We start from the raw sequence: 13,238 nt of genomic DNA, 5'->3' as shown, positions 1-13,238 counted from the left end.
CTGTGCTTCCCAAGTTCATTTCCCAGACCTCGACCAAGAAGATGCCAGTGTTGTTTGCTTCAGTGGGCAGAAATTAGACTTCAAAGCCTCGAGACCCGGCAGAATAGTTTCGGGAGTCGTTCAAATGTTCCAGTGTTTGAGTCGAGGACCATTTCTATTCCCACAACGATGTTCGCGTTCCTTCTGTCTGGTTGGCTCTGCTCCTTCACTAAGCCAGGTGTGTATTTTTTATTGAACGTAAACTTATCTGTGAGGTGATCATAAACCTGTTGCCAACCAGGTAGGTCAGGTCTCCGTGTTATGAAACCAGAAACGTTTGTTGGGACAAAGAAACACATGGCATTATTTGATGATTGTGAAAAGAAGAGACAAAGTAAAATATTGCATCAAATATTTCACTCGTCCAGCCTCCGTCTTGGACTCATGAAGCCGAAACAGACCGCAAACACAACCAGCTTATACCTGCATGGTTGAAAAATGAATCGAAGTTACCTTTTCAGAGAAATAAGCCGGGACGAGCTTCTCTCAGATAGTTGACACCCTCCTGCTCGGGAGGATCAAAGTTCCTCTCTGTGCACATTAGGAAAATACAGGGGACTCATTTCAAGCGCTCAAAGTGCCACATCGATGCTGAGCCACACATTCCCCCTGTCAGAGGCAAACAAAGACAGTTTTCTGGGAGGAGAAAGGCATGCCGTTTCCTCAACATGCCTCACCTGTGGTGACCAATCACAACAGCAGTTACAATCCCGAGCCCTGAAGGAAGATAGGTGAGGGTTTATGTTGTCATTGGTGGATGTTCTACAATCGCGTGTAATACATCTCGCCGTTTAATGTTTATTTTCACAAGGACCACCTCATTCCTTTGGTCTGACCCAGAAGGATGCAGAGTGTAATCATAACAGCATTGATAGGAGCGAGTTGAGATGTCTGCGGAGCGGCAGACGTTACACCTTCATTCAGCTTCTGCTGTGTCAACAAGCAAGCTGTCATCCTGAGAACTGGAAATGTTATCACGATAGTAAGCATGCACATGCATTTATTAAAGTAAAACTCAGTGCAGACACCAGAGTTCTTACTTTGTTTATTTTGCATAGTGACGTTGATAGGAACTGTGTGGAACAGAGGTTGTTTTTAATGACAGTGAAGGTGCAGCCAAAGGGGAACGTTTGTGCCAGGTTCTCTCAGGACGGTGAGTGGTGGCTGCACTGAGAAGTGAGTAACGTGTTCTTTTATCCGTCATGGTTGGTTCACCTGAACAGAAAAATGTTGATCAACAAAAAGAGAAATGCTCACATCCCTCTTGTGGTATCTATAGCCATGCAGATGTCTTTGGTTTAATTGATTCAGTGGCAACAGAAGTATTCAAACGCTCAACTTAAGTAGCACTAACGCAGTGCAAAAATCGTCTATTACAAGCTCAAATGATCAATATTTGCAGTAATAGTATCCACTTGATGTGTTTAAATATTGGCCGTAATGTATTTATTGTCCTTGATAAGTTCCATAACAATGCACCATATTTGTGATTGTATTTTTTGTATGTAAAATCGTAAATCACATGTAACCTAAGATGTATGGAGTGGAGTAAAAAGGGCAAATTAGATTTCCGAATTAGAGTAGAAGTATGAAGTAGTAGTACCTCAAAATTACTCATTTTTTTCTTGGTTTTTTTTGGCCACTTGGGGGCAGCACAACAGGGTATAAACATAAGATTGACACATTATCACCTATCGCTAGCAAACCGCTTCCTATTCATGCATCCAGCTGACACGAGCAACGTTGGAGTGTGTTCATTGTTCACCAGCTCGTCGTACGAACTGTCAGTCTGTTGTGTTGGTGCTTGGCAGGTAGTGTACGGTGGGTTTCTGAGGTTCCCCATAATTGTTTGTGGGTTCATCACTTTTACATCACACACAGTCATTTGATCCACTGTTGATACAACAATATTGATTATTGCAGTTTTAACTACAGTACTTGAGGAAACGTGCTACATCGTTGGCCCAGGTTGTGAGATATTAATGTCTGAGATTACATTAATATCAGCAGAGTTTAACTCGAGATGCTCTCACAGCCTTGAAAAATGTTTCAACAGCGATGTGTTATTTCAGAAACAATGGCCCAGATACTTTGAAATATCTCTTTTGTGCAAAGTAATTTCAATGAAAACTGTTGACAGTGAGATCTGTTTTAATGCTGTAAGAACCACAAACAAAATGTCATTCACTTCCATTATCGGGGAGGTTGCCAAATCTCAGAGACAGATACTCTCATGATGGGTAGAGGTGAGACGTATTAGCTGTAAGACAAAAGATTGATTTATCAAAAAGAACTGCAGCACTCATGTTAAAAATAAGACAAAACGAGTCCCTCCATCTGACAGTGAGGCCATCAACAGATGAAGTTAGATTCGCCAACTTTGAAGAAATGCTGTTTTAAGGGTGACGATGGAGAGTGTAAATCAGCTCAGGACCTCACTGCAGCTCACAGCCTGGGAGGCCCTGAGCTCCAGCCTGGCACAGCAACTCAGGGCCTCCTGGAATCAGCTGAAATCAGATGAAGAATAAAACATTACTGATACCCTCGAGCGATGAGCTGTCAAGGGACCATTAATGGAAAATATGCACCAGTGCAAAGTATAGTTTCAATGAAAACTGTTGACAGTGAGCTGCTTATGACGGATACGGTGGATACGACAACCCAAGAGCCAAAGAGGCAGATGATTTAAGGGAGCAGACGTCTGCACGGCCTTTTTGAAACCTATTTTATGTCTGAAAAGCAGTAACATGCAAGAGTATTGTCTGTTATCTGCATCACGGAGGCTTCTCCCTGCTGTGATGTTAGTAGGGGAGAAAAGAGTAGAAAAAAAGCTGATGACAGGGTACTTTCATGTTACTTATCGTGACATCCTATCAGAGCGATCTCGATGGGCCAGACAAAGTACCACCAGGTCCCGTAGCTCTGAGCAGAATCTGATCTGTTTCATCACATCTCCCCGCCTTCAGTCCTTCAGGCAGATGGGAGGTTGGTGGTCCACGCATTTAGACCACAGTGAAAATAGAGGAGGGAGTCTGAACGAGAGATAAGTCTCGTCTTATTCAAGAGGAGGCATCTATGTTTTATGAAGGACTTACAAATGGGGAGCTGGATGAAAAGAGAGAGAAGAAAAGCTCTGATAAACTACACACACATCGTCTCACGCAACACTTCTCAGGAGGAGATAGCGTGCTCATCTCTTAAATGTCCCTAAAGCTGGAAGCGGGTGCATTTGAGGATGAACGCAACGGGATCTGAGAGGAAACATCCACACGCTGTTGCATTTTCTGGTGTGCATTTCTGCTTGAGAAATGAGAAACAACAATAACACACACCACTAAAAAAAAACAATAAAAAAAAAACACATGAGAGGCACGCCAACATTTCAGCAGTTCACGTGTCAGTGTCAGCAAATCGCTGACGCAGAACAAGCTGAGATGAAGCTGACATTGGCTCGCCTCTCTCTGTCTGCACGGCCAGTTTGTTGGCATGTGCTGTGATGATGTTTCCAGACGTCACTAGACACCTATCAGCCACAGTTAGGGAAACGTGAGAGAGGCCTTCCTTGAGAGTGGTACAAGGAGCCAGACTGATAAAGACAAACCTGCAAATCCTCATCTCTCAAAACATATATTTGATATCCGCACCTGCTGTGCAAATTGTTCTGTGACGTAGTTATTGAGAAAAACAAGACTGAGACTGTATACTTAGGCAGTGGTGCTTTGGGCAAACTGCTAACATGCTCACAGAGACAATGCTGAAATGCTGACGTCAAAGAGAAATTCTGCAACCTTGTGTGTAGATGTGCAATCAGTGTTGTAGTTGTAGCCAATTGAATCGATTCATTTCTCAGTGCGTGCTACATAGACAGAGAAAGCAGAGTTTTCTTACTCACAGAACTGTGTTGGCAGTGCCTACATGACCCAGGATGCATTGTGCGCCCAGAGGGTCCATATCCTCTGGCATGGCTCATGCAGCCACATCCTCGGCCTCTCCTTTGAATTTCTTCGGCTTTATTTTCTGGCTTGAATAAATACGGCTGAATATCAAAACACTGTAAAATGTGTTTCCATAACATGATCATATTTTGGGATGCCATTTTTCTGTTGGAAACGTAGCTCGTTTACAGTACAAGCAAAGAGTACAAGGAAGTTCTGCTTGGGTGGCATTCTACCATGTTTAGTTGAGTGAGCTGGTGTTTCGGTAAAGTCATTGGTTTGCCATCCGTAAAGCATCAGTGCTATCTGGTCAGTCACTGTTCCACTACTGAAACCTCCACAGTGCTGTTAATAATGACTACCAGCACAGAGAAGAAGAGTGCAGGTATTTGGCAGTGAAGGTATGTAATTTCCTATTTTATTGTAGCTCTTGTTCAGTGCTTGTTCCTGCATGGAGCCGCAGCGGGAAACCCCAACTTCCCAAGACGAGAGCGCACTCCGCTCATCTGCACCAGCGCTGCCAGGTGTCAGCTTGTGACGCCTTAATAAATAAGCAATGTTTCCATGCTCGTAATGTGCGAGTGAGAAGTCTATAAATATTTTTGAATGCTGGCTTGTTCCTAGTTAGTCTTTTCTAAAAGAACACAAGTTTCTGATGATAGATTTGTCCTGTGGTGGTAAATTGAGAACCATTTGGGAAATGTGCATCAAGGTACTTGTTATTTTTCATCGCACCCTTTATCTCCACTTCACTGTTAAATATGGCACAACGACTGTAAGTTAAACCATAATACAAAGCAAAGCAAAACTGCAAATGAGACTAATTTTAGACCTTTCTCAAGTGTGCTCTACATTGTTCAAACTCTTGGCTTCAGACGCTGCAGTCCCCTGTGGAATTCTTACATGTTAGAGATAAGTACAGACTGCTCTATTCGTCAGTGCAGGGGGCCCCTTAAGGGCCCGGAGAATCTGATGTCCACACACTCTCTCTCCTGCACTCTGACATTTTCTCAGCAGTATGAGGTTACATACGAGGAAGAAAGAAAAAAACACATCTTCGTCATCTAGCCTCCTTTTTGCGAACAAAAACGGCCTCCCGCTCCTGTTTCTGGTGACACCAGGACAAAATGTCAAAAGTTCCCAAAAGGTTGCCGGGGAAACAAAGTATTCTCTAAATGAGAATGGACAGGAGCTGGTATTTTTAGATGACCTATGTATCAGTTGCTATTTTTGTCTGCAGCTTCTGTTTGGTACCGTGACCTGTGACCTGTGAAGTTCTTACTGAATTTTAGAAAGGGGCAAAGAGCATAAAGTGTACTGAAGTACATCCCGGGGATTACAAGCGTTGCAGGGTGAGAGTTTGTAACCTGCGGTAGCTGCAGGCTAGCAAGGTCACAGCCCACCCAAGGGGGGAGGGAAGACAGGGTCACAAAGGCTGAGGAGGATGCATGTTCCCAGACACAAGGTAGACAGCTCCAGAGCCCAAACACAAAACACAGGAAGGCACTGGCAGACATGCAGGCAAGGCTTGATTCTTGATACTTTTCTGTAAAACCCCAAGTTAACAAATTGGCAAAGAACGCGATGAAGCCAATAGAGACCCGATTTCAAGTGAGATCACGCTGACAATTAATTGCACTTTGAATCTGAGGATATCTCGAAGCAGTGCAGGAAAGATTACAATGTGGACACTCTTGCAGACTTGATTGCAGCAGGCTCCCTCAGGAAGAAAAGGTTACACAATCTCTGAAAAGGCGGCCATTGTTCATCATCTCCAGCAAAATGACTCTGTAAAATTGAGAGGAAGAAAGGCAAACCACTGGACCAATGTGATAGCAGCCCATGAAAGTGGAGAGCACTGATGCGTGAGTGAAAAGCGCATTATGTCAAATATAATTGCCCTGCCCTGAAAAGCAAGCTAGTGATGTCTGATTTGATTCCCTCCTGTTTGGCTCAAGTTACTTCCTGTCTGCTTTAAGCATGTTTGCCGAGACAATCAAGCTCCTGAAGAGATTTTGGGATGTTCCGACGTCTTTGTCCACCATAGAGCTGAATTTAATGACCTCTCATTTCCTGTTCTTTTTGTCTTTGTTTGAAGTCAAACGTCTTTTTCAAAGTCACTGAAACTTGGTTTTAAATCTTAAAAACAAAAGTTTGACATTTTGGGAAATACACGTGTAGGCCGACACTTTCTTGCTGAGATTTACGCGGGAAGATCAATAAGTCTAATGGTAACAAAATCGGTGTAGCAGCAGCTCTAAAGCTCAGTAATTAAAACATTAAATCTTGATTGTAAAATACATACTGTGGTTTTATGTGCAGGGATATCAGCTGTGCACAGTTATGTCCTGAAAACTTTGGTTCATTTACATTTCAAGCTAAACAAACAAGAAATAATACATTACTGTAATTAGTGAACTTCAGAGGTGCAGCAATCAACACAAATATGTTGGAAACAAGTTGGGTTGCCAACCTCCCTTCTCTGCTCTGATCACCTGCCGGCTTTCTAGGTCATCTGATACATCAGCAGTAGCAGATCATGCTGATCCCACCACGAGTGAGATATCATGTCATCCAATCACAGGCTCCCTAATGCACATCAGTTGTAGGTATAACGTAAATGCGCTAATTCCTGCAACGGCAAAAAGTTCCGGTAAGGACTTCTCTCTGGTTGTGCAAAAGGACAAAGGACTCAAGAGTAGCAAACAATATCCATGGAAAACGTAAAGTTGGGGAGTCATACCCACACCGCTGTGGCAACATGCAACTGTTAAAAAGCTCTTGTGCCCTTTCGCTACGTAGCCAAGATGGCGGCCATTGAGGCTGAGAAGTCTCAGCCTTCCACACTCAGCTGTTTGACTGTTATGAGTACACCATTCAGTTACTCAGTTCACTGCATTTTGCCATCCTGGTCAGCGGGAACTCACTTGTGCACTAGAGATAGTAGATTTATGCAAATCTCTGCCTCTGTGAGCCTATGGAACCTTGTGCCCAAAATTAGACCAAAAACAATCAATTTTGGGGGGGGGGGGGTTTGACTTATGGAATTTACAGTTCTATCCTCCATGACTGGAAAATCCAGCTGTTCAGTCAAGATGGAGGAGGTGGATGTCCTTTGTGCACAGTGGCCCTTCTCCATCCTGCCTCTGTCTGCTGTCCAGAGTTCGGTGGTGAGATGTCTGCAGTGGCCCTTCTCTTTTGCCCCGTTGCTGCTGGCTTGGAAGCATGTCCAGCTGTCCCATCATTCTGTCAGCGCTGCTGTCTCCCTCAGCCCCAGATTAAAAATGGCAAAGGAGCCGCCAGGAAAAGTGGCTCGCCCCGTCTCTCAGGACTTATGTCAAAAATGTTTCAGTCCTCAGGTAATTTGCTACAGTCTGGGATCCTTTCACTATTACTTCAAAGAGCCTCGCAAAGAGAGGGAAAGAGAGAGAAATGAAAGGGAGGAAAAATTATATTTAGTTGTGGGTAGTGACAGATCTACATTCTTGAGTATTGACATGCGATCTGAGTGAGGAGTCCTCCTTTAGGGATGCTGACTGAGTCTGCAGCCGTCCTTAAATCTGACTCACAGCAATCACTGCGTCCATGGACTGTCCAAAATTAGGCTGAGTGAAACAAACTGACTCAACTCTAAAAGAGTCCACAGTCATGAACAGTTTATCATCTGCTTATTCACATTTGACACATTACAAGGACAGTGTGCTTAATGTTATTCGTGATTTTTACATATACTACTGTACATGAATCTAAATTTCCTTTTGCTTCGCAAATATAAGGCGTCACACTGAATGGGAACAATTTTCCTTGAATTGTAATGTAACCCAAGGCAGCTTTCTTAATCTGGAAGTAGCTTGAAGTGTATTAATTATTCTTAAATGGTCTTAGATCTGTGCACTTATGTAAATGTTGACAAGAGAAGCTGGTTCTGCCCTCTGTGTAAGATAACCCTCTGCTGGACTTAAATACAAACTGGTTAAGACCTGTGGAATGAGGAAAGGAGACCGGAAATTTAGATGTATTAGGGGATTGTCACACAGCCGAAGTATTTAGTTTAAGTTATTCAAGGATCAGCCATGAAGTGAGAGATCTGAAGAGCACCTGTCCTGTGCACTCCTGCTGTTTGTGTGTATGCTTTTAAGGGTTTTTAAATGCACCTAAAGGTATACACAGATTCTCCGCAGGCCGTGACAAACCCGTGACATCTCCAGAGCACAACGTCTCGAGCTCTCTCCAAATCAGGAATGCATGGGTGCATTCATGGCAAACAAAAACAGTGATTAAAGAGGGTAACAGGATCAGCTCTAATCAGCGTGTCCTGAGAAAACGTCAAGGAGTTTTCAACCATTGTCAGGTCACTCCACGGGGTGATCTCTTAACCTATTAATTATGTGCCTTGCCGCGGCAATCGTCCTCTCCGGCGTGAGCGGCCTTCTCTGCTCTCATATGTCTGTGCAGAATGATCAAAACGCACAGAGAGACAGTGAGGGGAATCAAGCTTCCAGTGCCCTCTCATTTTTCTGACAAGGAACAATGGCCACCTCATAAGTAATGGCATAGAAAGAGATTCTTCAGTGCACAGAGGAGTAAAGAGGGGGGGGGGGGGTTGATAACCATTATCCAAAGACATGTTCTATCATGTGATGAATTCTGTTAACTAAAGCCAACCTGCCGGCGCCTCCCTGCTGAAAATGTTCAGAGCTTGTATTAAAGATTTGATCATCGGATAAAGATTGGGTTGAGCATTGAGAGACAAAGAAAGAAGAATGATGATCATACATTTTGGGCTTATCACTGATGGAATAGCTCAACGACATCCTCTATTGAGCCCAAATGACAACGATGCTGCACGACTCGACTTTGTCAATGCTGCCCTCTGTTGGTCAGAAGCTAAACATCTTCCTGACCTCCCAACTAATTTCACACTCGGTCGATGTGTCCCAATCCAGCGGCTGCATCCTTCGGAGGACCAAGCCTTTGCGGTCCACGTCGGCCACGTCCTTTGAGGACCGCGAAGGCTGGACAAAGAGTCAGACTATAGTATGTAAAAACAAAATCATGAAAAATGATTGTAATGTATGCAGAAAAAGTCATGGTCTAGTATGTCGCAAAGTCATAAATGTTATAGTGTAGTATGTCTAAAAAAAGTCATGAAAATTGCAGAGTAAAAAAAATTCTTAACAATTAATGGAATAGTATCCTGAAAAATGTTATAAAAATGTTGAACAAAGTCAATAACAGTATGTCAAATATCCAAAATGTGTCAAAAAAATCATTAAAAAGTCAGAGTCGAGTATGTCGAAAAAAAGTGCCAAAGAAGTCATAGTATAGTCAAAGTAAAGCTTGTTGAAAAAAGTCAAGAAAGAGTCATAGAATTGGAAGACGAAGTAAAAAAGCCATAGTATAGTATAACAAAAATGTATAAATATGTATATATATATAGTATAGTTAGTCGGAAAAGGTCATAAAAAATTCACAGTATGAAGAAAAAAGTCACAGTTTAGATTCTAAACTTTAGAATGTCGAACAAAGTATTTTTTTTAAAGATTTTAAAAAGTCACAGTATATTACGTCTACAAAAGTTTTAAAAAATCATAGTACAATGACTTTTTCTGTGGAACACCATAATATCACTTTTTAAAGACATTTCTAAGGTATCATGACATGTTTATTTGTGGCTATGGTTTTTTATGACAGTTGTATGACTCTTTTATGACTTAATATATGATATTATTATAACATGGTTTAATATACTTTTAATGTTAATGACTTTTGTATGACATACTCTGATATTCGTTAGGACTCTATTTTTGGCACACCCCAGTGGTAATGCTCCACGATACACAGCAATGTACTAGACTGCTAGCTAGTATGGATGTAAAGAATGCAGAGTTCAAAATCGCCTTTGCAAATGTCTTATGAGGAAGGAAAAGTCCTTGATACATTTATTAGACCTCAAGGATACACATAATACCTTTTAGTGAGTAACAGTGAATGTAAATATCACTTTTGTTTGTTTACAAGGAAACTCCCCTGAGCACCTTTAAGTAGACTGTTGCTTAGCTTAGCTTAGCTTAGCTTAGCTTAGCTTAGCATAAAGACTGGAAGAAGGGGAAACAGTAAGCCTGGCTCTCTGCACAAATGCTTAAAATAAAGTACAGGCCTTCAAGCACTTCTAGAGCTTATCTCGTCGTACATTGTTTGTTTAATCCAGGCTGCAATCAACAACTGTTTATGAGCAATAGATCTGCCCACTACTTCTTCAAATAGCTGATTAATCATTCAGTCTTTAATTTGTCAGAAAATATTGAAAATGCCCATTAAAGTTTCCCCTTGCCCAAGGTGACATCTACAAATTTCTCATTTTGCCCAAACAGAAAAGTAAAAAAAAAAGAAGGATTTTCAATGACAGCAAACGCAGCAAATTCACATTTTACAAGAAACCACACAATATTAAAAATGGTCCATGATAAATGACTTAAACTATTTAAACTGTATACAACTGATCATTTCAGCACTAGATGAATTATTTAAAGAGGGAAAAGATTTTAAAAAAAAGAGGAATTTGTTTCGGATGAGAGTAACTGGAAGGAAGTGGATGTGTGTGGACAATTCAGAAATTTGCAATTAACCAAAGGACTCACCCCTTTCCTCTCAACAGCGCCCTCATGTGGTCAGCCAACAGAAAGTCATCAGCTGGCCCAGAGTCAGTGTGAGTTGGGTTAAGGGTGCAGCACAGGACAGTTGAGCGTCACACATCCAGGTACACTGTGGCTCCATCTGCCAGGACAGCTCTGCAGGCTGCAGCACAGTCATCACTGCTCGAGGATTCTGGGAGGAGACAGGGAGCCATTAGCTCATATATATATTTGGGGCCACCGTTAAGAGGGTTGTCTGGGAACTGGAAGGTCAACGGTTCGATCCCCGACTGGGACGTGTCATGTGTCAATGACTGTTTTATGGCTTTTTATGGTATATTGTACCATGATATTTTTTGTGACATTTTATGGCATACATGTTTTTTTATGTCATACTATACTATATTTATATATATTATACTATGATTTGTCTGTGACATTTTATGGCACACCGTATACTCTGGTATTTTTATGACTTTTATATGCATGCGATAACATTTAAATGATATAATCGGTCAAATAACTCATGAACGAAATCAAGTCATTTCGAGACATCTTTTAGGAGTTTTCCACTTTTTAACAAGTGGAAAACTTAAGTGTATGGGCTGTAGGCCTGTTATCGCTTTAAACTGGTATACAATCAAGGATATTAGACACCAAACAGATATTATCTGAAACAATAGTATTGCCTGTATCACATAGCCTGATTACTAAACTGTAAACACTTGTTTGGCCTGTGATGGTTCCAAAGTTTCACACGGACATACCGTTGCTATTACACACAGACTCACACGTGTATTTGATAAAGGCAGCTGTGGACTATAAACATACAAACTGAGACTCATTAGCTTCAGCACAAATTTTATTTAGAAGAAAAATACAAAATATAGGAGATTTGAATAATATGTACACTATACATTTCCAGCATGGAGAGTTTTTCCTCCTCTCCACAGCCAATGATCACAGCTGTAGTTCCCACTAGGTGGCTCTGCTGTCCTCAGTTCGTCAGTCTCTGATCCACTCCATCAAAACCAAGGCCTCCACATGGTCGAAGAAGAGTTGGGTGGTGACCCCTCCCACAGTGCAGGGTGTGGAGGGGATCTCAGTGTGAGGAGAGGGGGGCAGTGGAGGGCAGGGGGGCCAGAGTGAGAGGCTGTGGGCGAGAAACTGAGGAAGGAGGTGTTGGAGGACAGAGGTGACAGGCTGGGTGGGAACGGGAAGTGAGAGGCAAATGACGGGAAAGGAGGAGAGGTGGCATACGCGGAGAAAGAAGGGGAGAACCAGGGGGAGGGAGGAGGGGACAGGTAGTCGTGGAACGGTGTGGAACAAGAGAGGGGCTGAAATGGGGAGTGAGATGGAAACTTAAGAGACTCCTCTCTCCTCTCAGATGTGTAAATGACGTCAGACGTTCCATCTGGTCCTTTGGTCATCTCAGTGTCCGTCACTCTAGTGTTGTTCGGCTGCTGCTGGCTCTCTGTGTGACGTCTCAGCCCCTCCATGAGGCTTGTTCTCTGCGCTGGGCTTATTTTGTGCATGTAGCTGGTCAGCTGGGCCACGCACTGCTGAAAACCTGCACTCTCGATGGTGAAGAGAGTGGGAGCGTTGGACTCTGAGCGGTGAAGGCTTACCACAGGAGCACGAGTCTTCATGTGGCTGTCAGTAGAGTCTGCAGCAAAGAGAAGGCACCAGGGTGAGGGAGAAAACAGGGGTGGAAGATTAAAACGTTGATTTGCAGCAGGAAAAAAAGGAGATTTTTATGAAACATGTGATAAGTTGAAAGGAGTTAAAGAACTACTTTGTTTTTGACAAACCCTTTCTCAGTTTCCTCCCATCTGTCCACTTCTGAACATATTCCACAGCCAAGTCAAGAATCTCAGCTTTCTCTATTTTAGGATTCTGAAGCCGCTGTAGGTGATAACAGTGCAAAGGGGGGGGGGGGATACATTTCATCATTGTAAGGTTATGATTCCCCTTAAACGCGTAGAGAGGCTGGATGGGATTTCGTTTATCGTGACTCACTGGATCAGACGTGTGACTCAACAGCAAACTTCTCAGTTCGGCCAGACTTTGATTTATTCGGTCTCTTCTCTTCTTTTCCACCACTGGTTTGAGAACCTGGAGACACACAAGCCGCAGTGTATGGTGAAGTTGTTGTGTATCATTAGAACAACTCGGGTTGCAGGTTGTGGAATAATAACCTTGTTGGTTAGCATGCCTGCAGTAATAATGTTAATTCCTTAAAACAAACATGGCAAACTAAAATAGTCCTCATTAATGTCTTATAACTGCTCTCTAACGGAATGATTAATCAACATTAATGAAGCTATGCGTCTTAAATAACCTTTATAATGGGTACCTTAACAGAAATTAGGCTATCAAATAAGTTCTTACCCTTTTTCTACTCTTGCCATCCTCCAGAATTGGGCTTTGTAGCTTCCTGGTCATGTTGTAGTCTTTGGTCCAAATGTCCCGACTGAAGGCTGCAGCAGTGAAAACGGCCTCCTGCTCTCTGAGGGCCATTATAAGTGGAGCTCATGCGGCCTCTGATTGGCTGACAAGTGTGAGGAAGTGACGACACTTGGTCGGTTTGAAAATGGTCTGTCCGAACTTCATTATGGGCCGTGAATAA

General features: G+C 42.6%; 1 protein-coding gene across 1 annotated transcript; it reads right to left on the bottom strand.

Moving 5' to 3' along the window:
* Window positions 1-11,634: 11,634 nt before the first annotated feature.
* On the bottom strand, window positions 11,635-13,054 carry her11 (hairy-related 11; the record flags this gene model as incomplete). Its single annotated transcript, XM_079268977.1, has 4 exons — window positions 11,635-12,275; window positions 12,421-12,514; window positions 12,629-12,724; window positions 13,001-13,054. 4 exons carry the CDS (start codon window positions 13,052-13,054, stop codon window positions 11,635-11,637), a joined length of 885 nt encoding a protein of 294 aa, XP_079125103.1.
* Between the last annotated feature and the right edge of the window lie 184 nt (window positions 13,055-13,238).

This window comes from Melanostigma gelatinosum, assembly GCF_949748355.1.
Source record: "Melanostigma gelatinosum genome assembly, chromosome: 5".
NCBI lineage: Eukaryota > Metazoa > Chordata > Actinopteri > Perciformes > Zoarcidae > Melanostigma > Melanostigma gelatinosum.
The sequence above is the reverse complement of the archived record's forward strand: the minus strand, read 5'-3'. Positions and strand labels throughout refer to the sequence as shown.